General features: G+C 40.0%; 3 protein-coding genes across 4 annotated transcripts; all 3 read left to right on the top strand.

The window, feature by feature from the left end:
- Positions 1-1,467: 1,467 nt before the first annotated feature.
- On the top strand, positions 1,468-6,229 carry LOC115683515 (uncharacterized). The gene is made up of 10 exons (XM_030608047.2): positions 1,468-1,756; positions 2,282-2,456; positions 2,547-2,705; positions 3,207-3,300; positions 3,604-3,674; positions 4,611-4,662; positions 4,972-5,020; positions 5,108-5,245; positions 5,518-5,637; positions 5,729-6,229. Exons 1-10 carry the CDS (start codon positions 1,548-1,550, stop codon positions 5,862-5,864), a joined length of 1,203 nt encoding a protein of 400 aa, XP_030463907.1. The 5' UTR covers positions 1,468-1,547; the 3' UTR covers positions 5,865-6,229.
- A 1,429-nt stretch (positions 6,230-7,658) lies between these two features.
- On the top strand, positions 7,659-13,152 carry LOC115683497 (proteinaceous RNase P 1, chloroplastic/mitochondrial). 2 transcript variants are annotated; one of them, XM_056318491.1, is made up of 7 exons: positions 7,659-7,850; positions 8,398-9,858; positions 10,666-10,755; positions 10,844-11,025; positions 11,569-11,689; positions 12,703-12,771; positions 12,903-13,152. In XM_056318491.1, exons 2-7 carry the CDS (start codon positions 8,689-8,691, stop codon positions 13,023-13,025), a joined length of 1,755 nt encoding a protein of 584 aa, XP_056174466.1. In that variant the 5' UTR covers positions 7,659-7,850; positions 8,398-8,688; the 3' UTR covers positions 13,026-13,152. The 2 variants fall into 2 exon arrangements, with proteins under 2 accessions (XP_056174466.1, XP_030463886.1); XM_030608026.2 differs by having other exon boundaries at positions 7,659-7,946.
- A 2,717-nt stretch (positions 13,153-15,869) lies between these two features.
- LOC115683417 (uncharacterized) lies at positions 15,870-20,746 on the top strand. The gene is made up of 6 exons (XM_030607960.2): positions 15,870-16,313; positions 16,447-16,525; positions 17,135-17,230; positions 17,671-18,187; positions 18,999-19,134; positions 20,312-20,746. The coding sequence occupies exons 1-6, from the start codon at positions 16,197-16,199 to the stop codon at positions 20,504-20,506; spliced, it is 1,140 nt and encodes a 379-aa protein (XP_030463820.1). The 5' UTR covers positions 15,870-16,196; the 3' UTR covers positions 20,507-20,746.
- The last annotated feature ends 510 nt before the right edge of the window (positions 20,747-21,256 follow it).

Below are 21,256 nucleotides of genomic sequence, written 5' to 3'. Positions count from 1 at the left end.
AGAATGCCAGGCGCATGGTTTGTGGACAAACGCTGGATGGCATCAAGGATCTCTTGAAACCTCCGATCGGTTTGATCCACGAACTGATTGAACTCAGCCCGCGTAATAGGTTCGTTCTCACGGCCCTCAGCAGCGGGGAGATTGACATTCACGTTATTCACCATCGTCACAGGAGAAACCTGCTCTGATACCAAATGACGCAGAAAGAGGCGATAACTTGGAAAACCTTCCACGATTCGACTGGAATTCAATTCAATTCAATTAGATAATATCTGAATACAAAGCTGGGCGTCCTTTTATAATTATAGGACTCCTAAAGATATCCGAATTAATGAAGATAACATCAAAGCAAAGCAAATATAATCTTATCTAATAAAATCAAATATAATCTTATCTAATAAAATCAAACAAAATATTGATAATTCGAAATTGCCTAAAGTAAAAAAAACTGCCTAATCAGAAAAATTGCCGAGATTTCCGGCGATTACGGCGATCACATTCTTCAAGATAATCACATGCTAACTGTTCTACATCAATAAATTGTGAATCCATTTAACACCCATACGAAACGTATTTATGACCTATAAAGTTGGGTCTAAACTCATTTGTGATCAATTTATTGAATATAACTCACCCATTTAACAAACCAGCCCATCAAATATAGGTTTAGGATCCATTTTGACAAGTCTATTGCCGGTATGATTTATCCAATGGAATCTAGTGTTCAATGTGTATATTTGATATCTTCAATAAATTGACTCAAGCACAAATGTACCAAGATATCCCATTATAGAGGTTGGCAGTGAAAGCCAAGCATATTGCTTGGGGCCATGTTTTCCAAGTTCGAGATCATCCGACTGTCTGTCTTCCTAATTGGCGGGTTACAACACCGGACATCTTTCACATCAATACGGCAGTTAATTTTGTATATAGGTGATGTCCATACCTGCCAATTGGAAGTATGATTAGAGGAAAATATAGCCTAATTACTTTTACTCCAAGACAGAAAATTGTATTGGGCGGGAGAGATGAGTTGAGGCGTATTTGTTTCTGCCAAATTGTCTAGTACAATGAAGAAACGTAGTCGACTTCGGGTGATCATGAAATGACGGGATTGTAATCCACGTCACAATGGCAACCATTGTGGCTCCATCAGCCTATGACGGCAATTACTCATTCACATCAATTGGTATATTTTAAATTGTTGGTCGACGACCAAAACCGATGCCAACATTCTACCACTGGCCACCGATCTGACGGTCGACGGTAGTCCCTTAAAAATTTCCTTTTTTCTACCATGTATCTTCCTCCATACTCACTGTATGTGGATTGAATTGAACTTAAGCTGAAAAATCTGGGCCCAAATCAAGTACACACCAAAATGGCGTGGTTGAAGACTTCAAACGCACGGCAATCTTTTCCTCAAAAAGATTCATTAAACCAACGAAACTCACACACAGACAGGAGGGAAACTCCAAAGACCCAAAACCCTGTCTTCCTCCTCCCGGCCATAACAGGAGGCGGAGAGAGAGAGAGAGACAGAGGCGATGAAGTACGCAGTGAAGGCATGGAGCAACGGGAGGGCGCGGGCGGGAGTGCTGCAGCTGGGCAGCGGCTGCCCGTGCCCGCTGGAGGTGGAGACGCCGTCTCTGCTTCTGCCCACCCGCAAAGGCCTGCCCCTCTTCATCTCTCCCGACCTCCTCCCTTCTCTCCCTTCCCCTGACTCTCGCCTCCTCCAGTTCAGCCCTCTTCACTTGTACGTGCTTCTCCCTCTCTCTCTTTCTCTCTCTCCGTGTCTAATCTTTTTGGCTCCTTTATCTCTTTCACTGTAGAATGCCCTGATGCTGTTGACATGTTTTGAGTGTGTGTGTGTGGTCGTTCTCGTTTCTGTTGATGATGGTACTGTGGGTTGGGAAAGAAAAGAAAGCGAAACTTGTAGGGGCCCTCGTTAAGTCTCATTGAATTTGTTGTGGGTATGTAAAATTGTGTGTTCAAAGTAGGTGGTTTGCTTAAAGTTTGTGCCTTTTGTCGATTTTTAAAGTGTCTCGGAAAGTGTTGTTACTTATGCTTGTGGATGAAAGCTAACGTTGCTTGCGGAAACAAGTCGGTATTAGTGATGTTCATCATTTTCGGTTTGTTTCTACGTTTCAGTTGCTGTCTCTGATTCTTGAGTAGTTTAAAGTAGTAGTTTTGGAAGTGTAAAGCTTAGCATGTGGGTCGCGTGCGAATCTTCTTCATTGGGGATCTAGTTTATTGAAACCTGTGATCTTTGTTACTGTAGCTTAGACGGACTTTCGACGCAGACAATATCGAATCTTGGAGGTCTCCACCGGATGCTTGGTTTGCATGAGTATGGGTTGATTGCTGTTCCGAGGGATTCCATTCAATGCCTTCCTGCATCTGAAGCAACTAATAAATTCGGAGCATCGTTTGAGACGCCATGTGGCCGTCGTTTGGTAAACTAATGGTTTTCGCATGTATTCACTTGATTCGAACCATTCACCAAAGGAACTGCTTGAAGTCGTTGCATGATTGTGGTATTGCAGATTAAACCAAAAGAATACATGGAAATGATTTCTTCGATGAGGCCCGACATCTGGGTCACATTGGCGGATGAGGTGCCAATTTGGGTATCTGAAAAGCGAAACAGTTCTTCTGTGGATCGAACCATCAGGTGGCTTGATGAATGCATTGCATTGAGGCCGGTACAAACCCAATGTTCGTTTCCTATTTTAGTATCTTGAACTACTGTGAATCAGAAATATCTTGATTGGAATTAATGAGCATGAAAAGAAGTGACGCTGCTCTGGACTGAAAACGTGAAATGCAAAATGATTTTTTTCCTTACCAAGGTGCAACTTTCTCTATACTAAAATAAGCAGTTTGAAGCGACAAGAGCTGCTTTAGGTAAACAGCTTTTTGTGCTGGGCAGTTCAGTAGATATTTGTGTATGCTATGCTTTCTCTCATTAGTTTCATGGCCTGATCAATCTAGCTTATCCTTTCGACCAAAAAAAAAAAAAAATCTAGCTTATCCGTTTGGACTTTCAACTTGCTAAGTTGCCAGCCATCTCTTCTGCTGATCATTTATGCGCTTTCAAGAACGGTAGAACGTTACATTGGGGAATTTTGATTTTGCTTCTAGAAGACTCTGAGATTAGTTCAGAATGATGCTAAAACAAAAATCGCTCTAAAATTCATGTGTAGTTAGGTGGAGACATCTTTGGTTCTATTGTTGGTGGAGCTAATGTGCAGCAGCGACAACTATGTGCTGAAGAAGTTGCTAAACGAAATGTATCAGGTACTTGCTAATTCTTCCGCGATAGCTTCTACCAGTGAGATACCAGTGACCTGTTAAGGCAAGCATCTTGTAGAAAATCGCATGGCCTATCCCTATCCATTATTAATACCACTGGTTATGTCTTATTTGTTTAAGTCAACTTTTTTTTTTGCTAGAACATTTGTTTATGTCAATTTACAAGGGGCTCTGTGTTTCGCTCATACTTACACTTCTTCCTAATTTTTATTGTTCAGATAAATTCGTTGTGATCAACGATTCTTCTTGATTTCCTATTTGAATAGTTAGAAATTCTGCTGTCCACAGGTTATTGGATTGGGGGATTTGGGCTCGGAGAGAGCATGGATGAGCGTCCTGCTCTGCTTAAAGCTGTTTGTGTAAGAGCTTGCTTACTCTAGTTTCTCAACTTTCTACATGAATTAACTTGGAAGAATTTGTGGTGGTTGCCTTTTGACTCTGTGGAGTCTAGAGTACAATCTGGTCTACTTTTATACTGCTGATCTGCTTTTACTGTTGGTTCGCTTCATAAATTTTCACGACTAAACTCAACAGACTAAGCAGAGGAAATTTCCTTTTAAATTTGGGCAGTCTGTATGCTCAATTGGTAATCCTTAAGGCATGTATGTTTTTGTGAGTATGATGAGTGGCAGTTTCTGTTTCCTTTGCTTCCTTCTCTTTCCAACTCTTATCTGGCTCACAATCACGTAGAAGATGTGAGTAAAAGGCTAGATTATATTCGGTAATTGAAGTCATGAAGTTTGCACGAATTCTGTTATAATTATGTGAAACTACAGCTAGATTTATCTCCTTTACATCCTATATATATGTATGTTGTGGTAACTTCCAACTTGCCTTATATCTGATTAATTCATCACGCTGTGTTTGATGCCCATGATTTGAGATCAGAAGAGCTCGGTGTGACATGCAAGGCTTTTTGTTGTTAACTACTGCTGTTAGGATTAAATCTTCCAGAATCAATGTGTGGTGGATCTTCGATGTTGGTTCATTTATTTTAAGTGCGAGCCACCACTTTCCACGACTGGCTGCTTGCTCCAATCGCTTAGGATGCATAGTATGGTTCTTTGAGGAGACCTTAGTTTCTAAACGGTGATTAATTCCTGCAAAGCGATTATCCTTTGCAATTTAATTTCTCCGAGTGGATGTGTATTCTCATCCTGGTCCTTAAATGGAGCAACTTTTTTTGTGGCTTTTGGCAAATGGTTCTAGGAAAGCTTCCAAAAAGCATTTGGTTTCGATGCTGGATGAATTTTTTTTTAATTTCTTGGTAATTTTGATCCTGCTACTGTCATCAGGATAACTTGCCTGAAGAAAAGCCTCGTCTAGTCTGCGGTCTCGGGCTACCTGGTATGAGGTTCATTCCCTCCAGTTTTTCTTGCTTGTCTCCTGTATTTTTATTGTTCTGGGAAGCATTCAAGTGTCGGCTGTTTGTAAAGAAGTTATCCTTGTAATTGGGCAGTGATGCTAGCTGCTCTCTGGCAGTCCCAGATTATATTCAGAGTAGTGTTAGACCATCAGCTATTCTATGATCATTTCAGTTCAGAATTTGAAATCTTATTGTGATATTATTCTCCTTTTGATATGTATGCTTTAAAAAAATTAATTGTCAGCAACAAATCCTTGCAAATTGAAAGTTTATACTTATTCATTGTGCAGAGGAGGTTCTACAGGGTGTTGCTGCTGGAATTGATCTATTTGACACTACGTACGCAACTTAGCCGTCTACTCTGGAACTTCTTCGTTTGCTGTCATGATTTGGCTGAGAACTGATTGTTCAAATGAATGTTGGCAGGTATATTTACCACATTACTATTGGAGGTTTCGCACTTACCTTTCCACTTGATAAAATTGGAGCAAGTGAATTCATTCCTTATTCGAGTGACATAGGAAGTGACCAGATGAAGATCAATCTGAGGGCGACTGTTTACCGGTAATTGATCAGATCCTTGCTTGCTCCATTTTGATTTATAGACGTGACAACTTGATCTATTGGAGAAGTTCACTTCTTAGTCTATGTCTGGATTCAAATGGAAGACCCCATTTAGTTGTCCTTTTAGCATGATCTGAGAAAGTTCGGCATTCTTGTCTGAACATGTGTGCCAGTGCCTTAGCTTGCATGTTCTCCTTTTATTCTCTTTTTGTCATAATGGAGGCACATCCACATTGCATAATTTCCGAACTGATTACCTTCGTATGCTCCAGGAAAGACGCTACACCTATAGTCCAAAGCTGCAGGTGCTATACCTGCAAGAATCATACGAAAGCGTATATAAATCACCTTCTCAACGTTCACGAGATGCTTGCGCAGATTCTACTGGAAATGTACTCCTCTTCCCCTCGACTTTTTCATGAAAGGTTCCGCTTCTTTTTAAGGGTCATTTTTTATTTACCCTCTCTTTCATCTCTGTTGCAGCCATAATACCCACCATTTTCTTGGTTTCTTCCGCTTGATACGAGAAGCAATTAAGGAAGGCAAGTTTGAACGATTTCGAGAGAAATTCATCCACGATAGGCGTGAGCACTTGGCTGTTTCTGCTGTTCACGCATGAATTGTTTGGCTCTGCTTTTGTTTCTGTTAGTGGCAGTTCGGTTAAAGTCGGGACATCAGTGACACTGCCAGATTGATTAACTCTCAGGAGAACCATCGATACACGATGGTACAGTTAGAACTTGGAAGCAATTCGTTGCTTTTAACAATGACGCGGGATGGCACCTTAAGTAAACCAAGGACCATGAACACACTACTAACTTCATGGACCACGTAAGATGCGAGCCGAAGTTATGGTGAGTGGCAGAACTATGTCAGCCCTCGTTGGCACTCGTAGTTTCACAAAAGCGTAATGTTTACCTCATGATTTGCCTCGTGTACTTGTGAAACACCGAAGGGAAGAAGAGTTTCTAGGACCTTTTGATTTGTTTGAGGCTGCCCTTTTTTTCTTTTGGCTGCCTTTGCTGGAATATTTTAAGAGGCCAACGAAAGACTAATGATTCACTGGGCTGATCACTACAGCTCCACGAAGTGTGAGTAAGGAAGCTCAAAACCGATGATACACTTAAGAACCCAAATTGTCCTTCGTATGCATAAGAGGATGTCTCATTGGGGGTACTGCAAATGTATTTGGGGTTCATTGTTGATGCCATATGGTCAAAGATAATATAATCTCAATTGGGTCTTGTTAACAAGAGCTCCTATGGTACTAGTTAAGTTATCGAAATGTCAAAACAAAAAAGAAACGATAGAAATACAAATTTTGGTAAAATAACCTACTGCATGTAGGAAATTGTATATTTAAAGACTTAATAAGTGCCCGTGGAACATTCTTTTAACATTATCTATTACAATTTTTTGATAACCTACACAGTCGGATAAGAAAAGATTAGGGTTAATATAATGAAAAATCCCAAGTTAGTATAGTCGTGACAAATGTATTCCAAAATCACAAAAAACCTCAAATTTGGTACATTTATAATAAATTTATCTTTCATTAGTTTCCGTTAAATTGGATTAGTACCACGAAAATTACAAATTGGTACACCTGTGATAAAAGGAGAGTAAAACCCAAAGTGATACATCTATCAATTGTCACATGTAATTCAGATCAGCAATTTGACAGTAAAATTTAATGAAAACTAACAAAGGGACGGGTGTGCCCGTTTGGAGTTTTTAGTAGTCATAAAATTAGTTTGTGGTAAATTTATCTCAAGTGTACCAGTTTAAGATTTTTGATGATATTAACCCAAAAGATTAACACAAAGGCCAAATATGGCCACCCTAGCCCCAGTTTTCGATCAAAAAGGTTTTGAAATGTCGAACATCGCCTAACAACGATCGTGCCAACTCCCACGAGGACCCGACATGGCTTGGCGTCATGCACCCCTCTAGGCATCGTTGGGGCCGCAGGACTTGTGATGCCGCCTTGCCGGGGTCGTGTGACTCTCAGTAATGCCTGGCGGGGAGTCACCGACCAAGGCTTGACATTTTTCTTTTTTACTATCTATTTTTTTTTATATTTCTTAACTCTAAACCGTCTTTTAAATTTTTAAAATGTCACGTATGACGCCAAGTCAGCATTTAAGTCCATCGTTTTGACGATTAGGATCCAATCGAACATAAAATCAAATCCAGACCCAGTTACCAAAAAAAAAAAATTTCAACCATCTAATTGAACTTTTCATAAAATTTGAGAGACCCATGGTACCTTAATCCCTCAATTTTTTTTTTCAAATATATCAACTTTACATTCACGTTATTAAGAATTAAGACCCTTAAATGTCTTCTTATGGTAAGATAGAAGATATAAACATGGATGGATAAGCAAACCATGCTACAAAAGCCCACAAAATTGCATTGTCAAGCTGATTTGACTGCCCACTCCAAAAGCAGCTTCACCGTTCATGGAGTCCCCTCTCCACCGGCAGGCAGGGTGACGAGCTCGGTGTTCAGCTTCCCCAAGCGACCATTTTGGGAGCGAATCTGCCATCTCCTCTCCTCTGGGTCTCTTGAATTCAATGCCCCACTTCTCTTCCTCTTCCCTGTAATGCTCAAATTCTCTTTCTCCCGTGAATGCGACACGAAACTACTATGTATGAATCGTTTTGAAGGGGCCCTGGGCTGTGACTTTCAGGACCAGGTGGGTTCTTCAGATGCGTACCGTGACCCCCGTGCCTCGTGCTTGTACGTTGCCAGTGGCGGTGTCTGTTAGCTGTTTGATGAAGTTCTCAAACCGCGTTGAAGTTCTCTGCTTTGTTGTTGTTCCCGTGATCTGATGCCCTGGTCTTTTATGTATCATCTGCATGACAAAGATTTCGTATTTGGGTCTCTTCTTTGATGGGTTTTGGTGGGTTTTGTTTTGGGGACATTTTGAATGATCTTTCTAGCGCCACCACCAGTATCAGTAATGGAGTGCCCTTCCTTATCTTCTGCTACCTTGGGTTTTCATAATTCTCGTTTACAAATCTCATGACTGGATGCGTGTAAAAGTATCAGTGTCGTAAGATAGGTGTTTGTTAGAATTACTGTGCCATTTTGGTGTGCATTGATATCCTCTAGCTTACGTGGTGCGTGTTGATTTTCTTTTGCAGATATCTTCTTAAACTTAAAGTAGTGAACTGGGGACTTCACTGACGAGTTAGAGCCACATCCGTTGTGCTGTTGAACTTTGTCAACTGTCTTCAGACCAAGGCAAGCCAAGACTGCCGATATCTGGAGACGAACCAAAAACTGTATTGTCTTTTTCACGCTCTCAATAATGAATGAGGGACTTGAGCTTCTCTTTGGGTTCTTAATGTACGAGTTATCTCACAGTGGTTTCCATCGCGGTTTGCTTCGGTGAATATTATAAACAGTCAAGCCATCGTAATTAGTTGAGAAAGATGGTGCTTGCTAAAAGTTTCCCTGTCTTGTCATTTATCACGAAATCAGAGATCCCATTTCTATTAAAACATCAGAAAAGATTCTTGCCCCTGCTTTGTTGTCCTAGTTCCTTCATCACGAGAACTGTTAAAAATTATTCTTTCAATCTGCATTCTATGAAGAGAATAAACCGCCTTTCCACCTCAGCAATCCTTAATTCCTCGGCACCACTTCATCAGACCTCTGGTGAAAAGCTCTCCAGGAAAGCAAAGAAGAAAGAACATATGGAATTACCTGAGTCGTTGCTCAAGTACAAGCTAGATATGTGCTCGAGACATGGAAAACTTGTTGAAGCTCTTCAACTTTATGATGAGGCTCGGGAAAATGGGGTTCCACTTTCACAATACCATTACAATGTGATGCTTTATTTGTGCTCTTCTGCTGGAAGTGGTTCACTTGGACAAGATGGCAGTGAAAATGACGAGAATCTAAAAGATTTGGGTATGAGGAGGGGATTTGAAATATTTCAGCAGATGGCCATTGATAATGTTGCCCCAAATGAAGCAACATTTACCAATGCTGCAAGGTTAGCCACTGCTAGGGAAGACCCTGAAATGGCTTTTGATTTGGTTAAAAAGATGAAGAATTTTGGTATTCCACCACGCTTGAGGTCCTATGGACCTGCCTTGTTTGGGTTCTGCACTAAGGGAAATGCTGATAAAGCTTATGAGGTAGATGAACACATGGTTGATTCTGGAGTTTTGGCTGAAGAGTCTGAGCTGTCAGCACTTCTGAAAGTTAGTGTGGATGCAAAGAAGGCTGACAAGGTGTATGAGTTGCTGCACCGAATACGTGCTACTGTGAGGCAGGTTTCTGAATCATCTGCTCAAATTGTTGAGGATTGGTTCAAATCTAATTTTGCTGCTAGTGTTGGCGTAGAAAGTTGGGATGTTAACAAGATTAAGGAAGGAGTAGTAAAGGGAGGAGGAGGTTGGCATGGACAAGGGTGGCTTGGCTCTGGTAACTGGAGGATTCGAAGGACTCAAATGGACAAGAAAGGTGTGTGTCAATCCTGTGGTGAGAAGCTTGTTTGTATTGATATTGATCCAAAGGAGACAGAAAACTTTGCCAGCTCTTTGACCAAACTAGCTTGCGAAAAAGAAGCTAAGACTGGTTTTGCAAAATTCCAGGTGTGGAACCATCTTTCCTCATTGGATCTTGACCATTGAAATCATTTTATATCTAGCTTCAGTTCTTCACGTGTCAAATTCTATAGTGCATATCTCTATTCAAATTCAGAAGGATATCGTCTATCCTATTCTGGTGTTATACATAAGTCAAATGGGAATGGTCTCCCTTATCTGGAACTCAAACTGTTCATTGTATTTTTGGAGAAGTCATTGATCGACTTTCAATTCTCAACGAAAATTGGTGGGTTGATACAATCAATGCATTAACAGAATGAAAGAGTTTAATGTGAAGGAATAGAAGATAATAGCATCAATAATTGCTGAAAAGAAATGAACTAAGTTGTCTGGCTTTTTATGTTCAAGTACATTCCTCTGGTAGCTGTTCAAGTGCTATATCAGATAATATGTGTAGAACGATTTTAAGATGTATTATTCCCCAGTTTTCAGCAAATGACTGGTTTACTAGATTAAGATAGTACCATCGTGCAAAAGATGTTCCCCCAGTTTTCAGGAAAGGGAACAGTTAACTGATTGGGTTGGTGCTCTCATGAATGAATGGTAACGAATGAGATCAATTTTTACTAGATTAATTATGTATCTTTCAGGGCTAGGTACCTGTGTATATCCAATTCACTCCCTTTCTGTGGGGATTCATCATAAGTACTTAAGGATATGTTACACATTAACTCTAGATTTTCTCTGTGGTTATGGCATTGTTTATCATTGGAGGATGTTTGGATGCTTTGGCAAACTATTATGTTCTTGTGTCATGTAATGGTAACTGAATGAGGTGACAAACTCTTCTAGGCTTGGCTTCAGAAGCATGGACCTTTTGATGCTGTCATAGATGGTGCAAATGTGGGTCTTGTCAACCAGCATCATTTCAATTTTTTCCAGGTACAGATTAGTCCTGCAGGACTCTCATTCTGATTTATTAATGTTCCTTGGAACAACATTCTGATGCTGAATTGTTGTTTCGTTCTAGGTCAACTTTGTTATGAACAAGTTACGGGAGATGAGCCCATCAAAGAGATTCCCTCTACTTATATTGCATAAAAGGCGTGTGCATGGAAAACCTGATAAAGATCCTAGACACAAAAAATTGTTGGAGACATGGGAGAAGTCTGGTGCACTATATGCAACTCCCCTAGGCTCAGATGATGATTGGTAAGGTTTTACTAAATGCGAGTCTAGTGAGTGCATCTTTAACTAGTTAAGTTTCTCTTCGCTGGTCCATTTTCCACCTTGAAGCTATGCATTTTGCTTGGCAGAACTGTCAGCAGCATACTAGTTCATGAGAGTCTTATTGGAGTTGTGCTTTCGGAGGTCATCGACCTTATATTTGGAATGACCACTATTTGGGGAGTGATACATCAGATAAAAAATTTCCAATTAGTGGACCTGAGATTTGAAGTCAATGGGATGTGATTTAACAAATTTATACAAAAAAACTAAGGGGATAGAAGGTCGAAGACAAAATACTATTAGGCAATTTGACAAGCATCCAGTCTTGTTGGGGGAAGAGGGGCATGGGGGGACATAGAAACTGTCTTGGGGAAGAGGAGGGCGGGGGGACATAGAAACTACCTCAAGAGCTTGAAAAATTCAAAACCATAGACACCATGATAAAGTTAATGATGGAACCATCATAAATGACAAGACTTGTCTCGTGTGTTATTCACCAATCCAGATCTCCTCTGTTGTGTCCAGGTACTGGTTGTATGCTGCTGTCCATTGTAACTGTTTGCTTGTCACCAATGATGAGATGAGGGATCACCTATTTCAGTTGCTTGGATCTAGCTTTTTCCCAAGATGGAAAGAAAAGCATCAGGTTGATATTCATTACATGTCTTCTTTCTTTTTGGTTTGAGATTCTATTGATCATTCATGTGCATGTTTGAAATTTGTCTCTTTGGATTGGGGAATTTATGCATATCATGTTCACAGACGGTGAAGCTGATGCAAAAGACATCAGCTTATATGATATACTTGAGCTTAAAGATGGAGTGATTGATTGAATATCGGTTGACATATTGTCGATGTTGGGTTCTGTATTAGTGTGCCACTCATTCGGATGCCATTTCATAGACATGGATCGAATAGTCTCACTAATCATAAGTTTTGTCCTCTCACAGTTCTGTAGTTGTGTTTTTTGATCAAAGGTGATGTAATGGGGTGCTCAAAAGCCAGAAAAATGTCGTAAAAAGAAGATCAAAATTTTCAGACAATTTTAATCAAGAAGAATATTCCGGGAAGTTTATATTATAGGTTCCACTCTATCTCATGGATTTCGTATCTTCCTCAACAAAGTACTTCAGTAATTGAAGTTACCTGTATTTCTTCTGTACACCTAGTAAGAACTGGAAAAAGTAGAGTAATATTTTGATTAATCTTCTATTTTGGTATGGGAATAATATTATCTTTTGGATGGCAAAGTACCTCATAAACTATCACAGGGAAGGTCTGTACAATTGGAAGCATCAGTCGGCATTTCTAACATTCATGGAGAGACACTTATTTATATACCCCTTTACTGATTCCTCTTAACATGTGGGTAACGGTAAATCAGAAGGAAACACAGAAACATGGTAGTTTGCTATTATGCCTCTGAATGTCTTTTAAGAGAAATTAAAAATGCTGTCAGTTTTGACAATCTTTTACCATCCTTTGGATTTTTAATTTCGACAGCTGGCTGACTGGTGCGCTTTTTATGCGTATAATTCTAAAAGGTTTAATATCTTAAATAGCCGTCTCATGGTTACCAGCTTCCTTTGTTGCAAGGGATCTATCATATTTATTGGATACGTTTAAATTAGTAACAGTGTGAAGCTTTTCTTTGTATAGGTTCGGATATCAGTCTCAAAACGCAGTATTCAACTTCACATGCCTCCGCCTTATTCAATTGTCATTCAGGTCATACTCTGCACCTAATCTTTCTGTTCTGTCATCAGTAATGCAATCTCATAATTCTCCCTTCTTTGGTTCAATGCCCTTCTCTCTCTCTCTCTCTCTTTAACTCATGAATGCGGCTTACATCTTTGCAGGAGTCGGAAACTGGTAGTTGGCATGTGCCAACAGTCACAGGTGACGATTTAGAGACGCCGAGGCAATGGTTGTGCGCTACCAGATCCAAAAATGTGTCAAGCTCACTCTCAAACATATTCTGATATCCTAATCTGTATCATGCCATTATTCATTCTTCCGCACATTAAAATCCATGTCATTCCATGGACATTGTTTGATGTTTGGCGAGTTTATATTAGTCTATATTTAGTATGTCCATCGATTTAAGTACACAGGTGCATTGGTTGATATAAATCCATTATCTAGTGAAGTCTATCTGTTAGAAAGTTTAACCCAAAAACTTAAGCTGATAGGTGGAGATTTATGAGCTGCATGTGAAATTTTGACTATGCACATTCAAGTGGAATTTTTTGCCATGCACCTTCACGTAAGGGATAACAGGATCTGATACTATGTTAGAAAGTCCAACCCAAAAGAATTAGCTGATAGGTGGAGGGAGAGCATATGAATATAAAGAACAACTAGGATCCGTTGTTAATATGGGACAATATTTCTAAACTATCAATTAACTCTGTTAGGTCACATTATACATGGGTTCTTTTTTGTTTTGGATAATTGTAAAACCGTTCTTATGTTTGTCTTTCGTACCAAATATTGTTGTCGCGTTTCTACTACTTCAATTTTGCATCTCCCCAACTTTGAAAGACCCATTTTGCACACCCAATGGAGAATTAAGTCATTGCAAGGTAATCCTTAGTTTTCTGCTTTAGCTGACCGGCATTCAATGTAGTAGCTATATAACTAGTTAAAAAGCTTCCGGAAATCTCGAGATATTTTTTCCCTCTCCGGACGGCCGCGCCGTGCTCGGTGGCCATTTCTATGCACGCCCTGAAATTTTCGTATGTTTTGTTACATAGTCGGAGTCGTTGGACGAGTCTATATTGACAGTGACCATGTAGATGATTTCTTGTATCGTCGGGACATGGAGGTGGCGCTACGACACAAATTTGATCTGCACTCGAAATTTACAAACTTGCATAATTACGTATATTTAAAAAATTTGAGAAAAAAAAACATAAATAGTTTTTAAACTTTGATTCAATGTGTAATATCGTCTATAGATTTTTAATTTGTTCAATATCGTCCTTGAACTTTGGTCCAATGTAGATCTTCATTCGATTTGCTGAAATGGCAAATTAGACTTTATTTGACGACATGATTTGGACTTTTAAAAATATTGAGTTAACATGTCCATCTTTTCATCTATTTACTCTAAAAAAGTATAAAAAAAAATGGTGTTAACATGTCAATTGTTATTTGATAACATGGATTATAATATCTCGATTTGAGATGAAAATCTTATTTGGATAATGCACGTGTAATTTTTTTTTGTTTACCGTTCAAACTTAACGGATTGGAAGTCACATTAGCGCATCCGGTTAAATCATTGAAAGCCACAATCAACAAATTCGGTTAATTTGAATTAATGGAATGCCGATATTAAACATTTTTATATAGTTTAGGGACTCGATTGAACGGGTACTGATAATTCAAGGACCAATCATGTCATTCTCTCTCTCTCTCAAAAAAAAATTTAGTCTATGTTAATGGAACACAAGAAGATCACTTGATCCAACAACAATCTAGGGATATTGGGTCCACGTTAATCACGATCGTATTAAATAGAAGGGTTAATACCATGAAAAATCACAAACTAGTACACTTGTGACAATTTTACCCTAACCTATTTTTTTGACCATAAAAAACCCCAAACTGGTACACTTGTGACAAATCTACCCCGAACTATTTTTTTGACCACCAAAAACCCCAAACTGGTATACATGTGACAATTTTACCCTGAACTAATTTTTTAATATTATTTTTTATTTTTCGAATTTTTTTATTAATTTTTTATTTTTTATTTACTTTTTTTTTCCTTTCTCTTCAACCTCTGGCCGGTCGCTGGACCGGCGACCGACCAGAGGTGGAAGCCGGTGAGGTCGGGCCCGCCGGCCACTGGCGAGGCTCGACCTCGCCGGCGTTGGGCGAGGTCAGCCTCGCCTTGCAACGGCGAGGTCGAGCCTCGCCAGATCTGGCGAGGGCCCGGTCCCACCGGCCGCTGGCAAGGCTGACCTCGCCGTTGCGGGGCGAGGTCGCCGCTCGGCGCTTGGGCAAGGTCAAGCCTCGCCCGCTGCAGGGGCCGGCCCTCGCCGGATCCGGCGAGGCTCGACCTGGCCGTCGCAGGGCGAGGCCGACCTCGCCCAACGCAGGCGAGGTCGAGCCTCGCCAGCGGCCGGCGGGGCCGACCTCGCTGACTTCCGCCTCTGGCCGGTCGCCGGACCGGACCGGCCAGAGGTTGAAGAGAAAGGAAAACAAAAAAGTAAAGAAAAAATAAAAAAATTAATAAAAAAATTCGAAAAATAAAAAATAATATTAAAAAATTAGTTCGGGGTAAAATTGTCACATATATACCAGTTTGGGGTTTTTGATGGTCAAAAAAATAGTTCAGGGTAGATTTGTCACAAGTGTACTAGTTTGGGGTATTTTATGGTCAAAAAAATAGTTTGGGGTAAAATTGTCACAAGTGTACTAGTTTAGGGTTTTTCGTGATATTAACCCTAAATAGAATGGCGTTGTATATCTTGAAATTGATCAATTGACCCAATGAAGTAAAAAAGCACACTTAAGATTAATGGGTACATACACCTCAATTTAATTTGGGGTAAATTGATCACTTATGTACTAATTTGAAGTTTTTCGTAGTATTAATTTAAGATTTTATTGCCTTGTATACACTATAACATAACATATATGACTTCTGCCAAACATTATCATTTTTTATTCTTTATTTTTCTCTGGGTTGGTGTATTATGCTCAGTTAATGAAACTTTTGTCTATTTTACAAAAATTTATTTGTCGCCGATAAAAACATTAAATATGATTTTCTATCCAAAATGAAATTATTATTTTTTTAAAATTTCAATTCATATTCATTTTTTCCTCGGTGTTCTTCGACTCATGCCTTGGGTTGGTACGCAAGCTCAGTGAGATGTGCACGAGCAGGCATTCGCCTGTCTCCATGCAAGCGACCTCTGTTCTATGCACACCTCTACCGCGATCCGGCCATTGCTTACCGTAAAGCTTCAGCGAGCGACTTGCGCATTTCGTCGAACACCCGGTGAGTACGCATCTTCTCCGTGATGTTTTGAACAAATTTAGCGAGAAAAGATCCCGAGAACGCATTCTGGGAACAGTGCGCATCACCTGCTCGACGATTTGCGGGAGTGGGATTCGCGTTCTGAATCGCGTTCGAGATGGACGAGCTCTTCAAGGACCGAATGTTTGCAACGCACGCGGTCGCCGCCGCTGCTTCGGTGACTCTAGGATCGGCTCTCACTCATCCTCTCGATACCATCAAGACCCTTATCCAGGTTGGGTGTGCTGCGTGCGCGTATCGGGATACAAGCTATGATACAAGCTATGCCTTTTTGTTTTCTTCTTTCCCTTCTGAATTGTGGGGCTTTCGAATTGCCATCACATTTTTCTCTCTGTGGTGCAAAGCAGGTGGGTTCTGGCTCAACCAAGCAGCTGACTCCAACTCAGGCTGTGGAAAGAGTTCGGGCTTTGTCTGGAGGTTTTGGAGGTACCTTGGGAATGCAGCCATTTTTGCAGTCCATTTATCTTATCTTTATTCGATTTTTCTCCGGTTCATCGCGTAATTCTTCGACTAGCTCGGAAAATGGATAGGAATTTGTAAAGTACATCCTGTGGTTTTGTTCAAAGCTGGTTAGCCGTTTCTGGCATAAAATGGAAAAGAACAGAAAAGAAGACCGAGGGAGTAGTTCTGTTGGAGTCCATTACTTCAATTCCATGAAAACTTTGCTTATTCAACATAAATCATGTACAAATACTGTAAGAAAACTGAAGACGTCCCCACTTCCAAAAAATTACTCTTGCGGAAAAACCTTTTGTTTTTGGCGTATGCTATTTGCTGTGAGTTCTTCGACGAGACTATCCGTTTAGTAAAGACCTTCTTCATGATGGAAGTGGCAGTTGAAGTTCTACTGGTGGAAAGGGATATCTGTCCGAGTATATGGCAACTTGCTTGAGAATTGTTGCTCCTCCTTTTTAGTAGATTGCATGTCCAGAGGAAGATCAAGTGCTTTATCCATAATATTTTTGAACAAAAACAACTGAATATTCATACACGCGGTTCGTATTTGTTGATTCCACTATTGCTCTCTAATTGTAGGTCTTTACAGTGGCTTTGGATGGCTGATGCTGGGGAGAACATTCGGTCTAGGAGCTCGTTTTGGGGTTTACGAAGTTCTAACAGCATTTTGTAAAGGTACTTCATTTCCACTATCTTCTCTTTCAGATGTCTGTCTCTGAGTATGACTATGCTATGTCTGTCCTCTGTTTATCATTCTCTCTTTTCCCCCGGAAGTGTATATTCATTTTCTTTCATGCCTGTTGTTGAGTATACCTTGTTTTTTTTCGATGATGGCTTTGGCTTCTTCACTTTTTAAAAGCTTAGGGACCTATCTAACATTATGATACGTATTATCTTGAGTTGAAATGAAATACGTTTTGATACCAATCACCTTTTTAACCACTTAGTGATCTTCTAGTCCCTAGCTTTCCTTTGAGTCATCTATATATAATAACACTTTTTATGAGATGCTTTTATTTATACTTGCCAGCTGTTTTATATTCCTTTTTTAGTTTGGCTAGCAACCTCATTTGTATAACTTGTATAATAAGTAGTAATAAATATTTTCACTGCAGATGGTCGGGAAGACAACTATGTGTATGTCTCTGAGGCCCTTATGGCTGGACTTGCTGCTGGTGCAGCAGAATCACTTATAAGCTCTCCATTTGAACTACTCAAACTACGTTCACAAGTGACCACTGCTTCTCGTGTTTCGTCGTCTACGTACATCAGAGCAAAGTCAGCTGCTTCACCCGTAATTGAAAGGTTGCTACGTGGATATAACCCAGATAAGGGAATTTTGAGCGAGTATGTTGGCCTATTGTCCACCTTAACCACCAGGCATCCCAATATTGCAGCCGCCTTGCAAGAGTACCCATGGATGATGACTGGGTCTGGCAGGCCACCTTCTCTATGTGATGTAAAGAGGCCATCAGACATCATCTCTTTGGAAGGTTGGTCAGCACTATGGAGAGGGCTCCGATCTGGAATTGCTCGAGATTCCTTTTATGCCGGCATATTCTTTTCTAGTTGGCAGTTCATGCACCGAGCTATGCTTGACTGGAAGGCAGTAGGGATGGATCCTGAACCAAGGTCTTGAAACTCAGTTCCACTTGTCTTTCAAGGGTTTATATGATTGCGAAATTTTCATTGCTGATAGATGACTGAATTGGTAAAGATATCTTGCTTTTCATCGCAATCCAGGTTTCTTCCTTAAAGGGAAATTTGAATGTGAAGTAGAGATAGCTTTGTTGTAACATCATTCAAACTTAGCTGTTCCATGGTATTTTGCGCACATTTAGGCTCTAGTGTGTTAATGCATCTCCATAGCCCTTCCTGAGGGTTTTCCACTGTATGTGATTGATAGGGGTGTCTGGATAGAGGTATTGGAGAAGATTGTTTCATACTGCCTCAATTATTTAAAGCTTTTTTGGGTTTGTAGAAGTATAAGAGAAGGGTTTGAGCAATTGAGTGGTACTCAAGTCTTCTTCTGTTAATCCACATTACTTGCTTTCTGTTTACCCACTGCAAGCAACTGCATGGCAATTACTCCCTAGCGTGCTATTTGTAGAGCATGCATAAAGAATTTAGCTCCTAGGATGTTTTGTACTGACTGAATTAGCATTTTTACAAGCCTGATTTGGGGCTGCTGGTGAAATTAAAAATATATTGCTGAGCCAATGCAGGAGACCCATTTATTTATCCTTGAAAATTGTGTTTACGATAGGCAAATTTTATTGTAGGGTAACTTGCTCTGCTGGCTTTATGTACTACTAATTTAACCATGCTATTGTATGCTGCTTCAGGGAGTGCTTTTAATTGGATTAATTGAATTCAACTTCAATATTATTCAAATTGCTCTGGTGTTGACTTGTCTTTTCATTTTCTTCTCATGTTGCAACAGTTCTGATGAAGAAATTGGTCCTTTGTCTCCTCTGGCTGTTAGTCTCTCGGCTGGATTTTCTGGATTGGTTGCTGCTGCAGGTTCTCACTGTTTTGACACTGCCAAGAGTCGATCTCAATGTATCGTGCTACCTAAGGTAGATTACTCTTTACTGAGAGACATTTTATTTGGGTGTTTGATTTGGCAATTCTTATTGATGATACGAGTATGATAGACCATTGGTCATATTCTGAGAAATTGTGATTTATTCAGCCTCTGTTGCTTTGTTTTTGAATTCACGGGTTTTTATTCTTGGGATCTTATTATGTTAGTTTACAACTCAGAAGACAGAAATTGACAAACATGAAATTAGTGAGATCAACATCATATGAAAGTAGCCTCACTTTATTGTTTTCTTGATGGTGTTATTTTGTGCAAATGTTTTTACATCTTTTCAGGTACTTAACTTTGCTTACTCTAGATCTGGGTTGGAAATTCTTTATAGTAATTATCGCTTCCCATTTTCTGATGTTATAAGGTCCCCTTTAACTAACAAGATGAAAACTCATTTCTCTTATGGTGCATGGAATTGCGTGAGTATGAGGTCTATCCTCTTCTTTCATCTGAAATTCGGGATCACATTGGCCATTTTTTTTGTTTTTATACATATATTTTGGCACTTCAGAAGTTGCTACATTTGTTTTGGCCAGCATCAGAGTTGCCACTTGCTTGCCCTAACGTGGAAGACGAATTATTCCTCCCTGCCATTTACAAGGGTTTCCCGAGTCTTGACATTTAGTTTTCTTGCATTGCTCCTTCCCAACCGCCCCAATCCAGCTCACCCCAGTCAACAACCCAACCTAGGTCCTTCCAAGCATCGCCACGCCTCCCCCAGCCAATTAGGCAAAGGGAAAACATAAATAGTATTGATCTGGATACCTGGGCATACCTTTGATGACTTTACGTTGCAGTTTTATCTTTAAGATAAATATGCAGGTCCTGGACAATATCAGGCTTGAGAAAAAAGGTGTCAGAAACTATACTACAACTTCTTGGATTGACCCGCTCTAAGTATAAAATGATAGGAAATACTCATTGTCATTGTTCTATCATGGAAAATTGACTTTTAGTATAAGCTCAGCTACTTTCTTGCACAACATAGTGTTATATATTGTGGCTGTGCCTATCTTGCTTTGTTGTCTCATTGGCTTATTAGGGGGAAAGCTTGGTATATACCACTCTTTTTTGTTAGGCATATTGCCATTGAGCGGCTCTACCTTTTGTATAATGCCTAGCTGACTGATCCTGATGGTTTCGCGTTGCTTTGTTGGCAGTATATCACTATGGAAAGAAAGCTTCTCAAATGGAATACACCAGGTAACAGATTTGAGAGAGCAACTGGTACCCACCCTTCTGACAGGAATCTTCTCTTCCGTGGAATTTGGGTTCGAATGGCTCGTAGTGGGATTGCATCCTTCATGATTGTTGGTGGTTACTTCTTTGTTGTTGATCATCTAACTTCAAGCTGAATGGATAGGACTGATTCTTTGACAAACTGCATAGCTGTTATCATTCGACAATTGCGCATTTGATTCCTTTTGGTTTGACTATATTGCAAAGAACATGAAATGGCTCATGTACTACTCAGCGGCATCTTTCTCAGGAGTGGCTTGAGTGATAGTGTGATTCTGCATGCAGATGTAGAAAAGCTGAATTGCATGTAGAGTGAATTCCTCATGCCAATATGTGCAGATATCCAGTTAGCTTCACTTATCGCAGGACGAGCACGCTTTCCCAGGCTCAATGTGTATATTGTTTATCTAGGTTGGCATCAAACCATAGTCGTACTCTATGTGACTGTCTCTCTTCCACAGATAATGTGCATTTTCTACAGTGTTTTTGTCACATCTTGTAGTGTTGTATGAGTTACATAAAGATCCATTTTAGCTAGGAAAGTCAGACATGTGGGCTGTGAAATGTTAGTCATATTTCATCTAGCATGAACTGAATTGAATGGAACAGTCGTAGCTTCACAAATTGTTCTCAAGCTGATGATTGGATTAGCTTGGTAAAATGTTCCTTCATATGTTTCTTCTTTGTCATGAACAAAACTGCTTTATTTTGTATGTTAATACATATAGAGTTTACGTGCTGCGCCCCACAGTAATCTATAGTAGTGCCCCACAGTAATCGATGGTAGCAAACAGGTGCTGCTAGCAAGTGGCGCTTGACACTCTTTATTAGGATATGCCTATTGCTCGATAAGAGCTTCAAAATCT

The sequence above is a fragment of the Syzygium oleosum genome, unplaced genomic scaffold, assembly GCF_021117445.2.
Source record: "Syzygium oleosum isolate NSW1041296 unplaced genomic scaffold, Sole_v2.1 Sole_v2.01, whole genome shotgun sequence".
Taxonomy (NCBI): domain Eukaryota; kingdom Viridiplantae; phylum Streptophyta; class Magnoliopsida; order Myrtales; family Myrtaceae; genus Syzygium; species Syzygium oleosum.
This window is presented reverse-complemented; position numbering and strand designations above follow the sequence as displayed.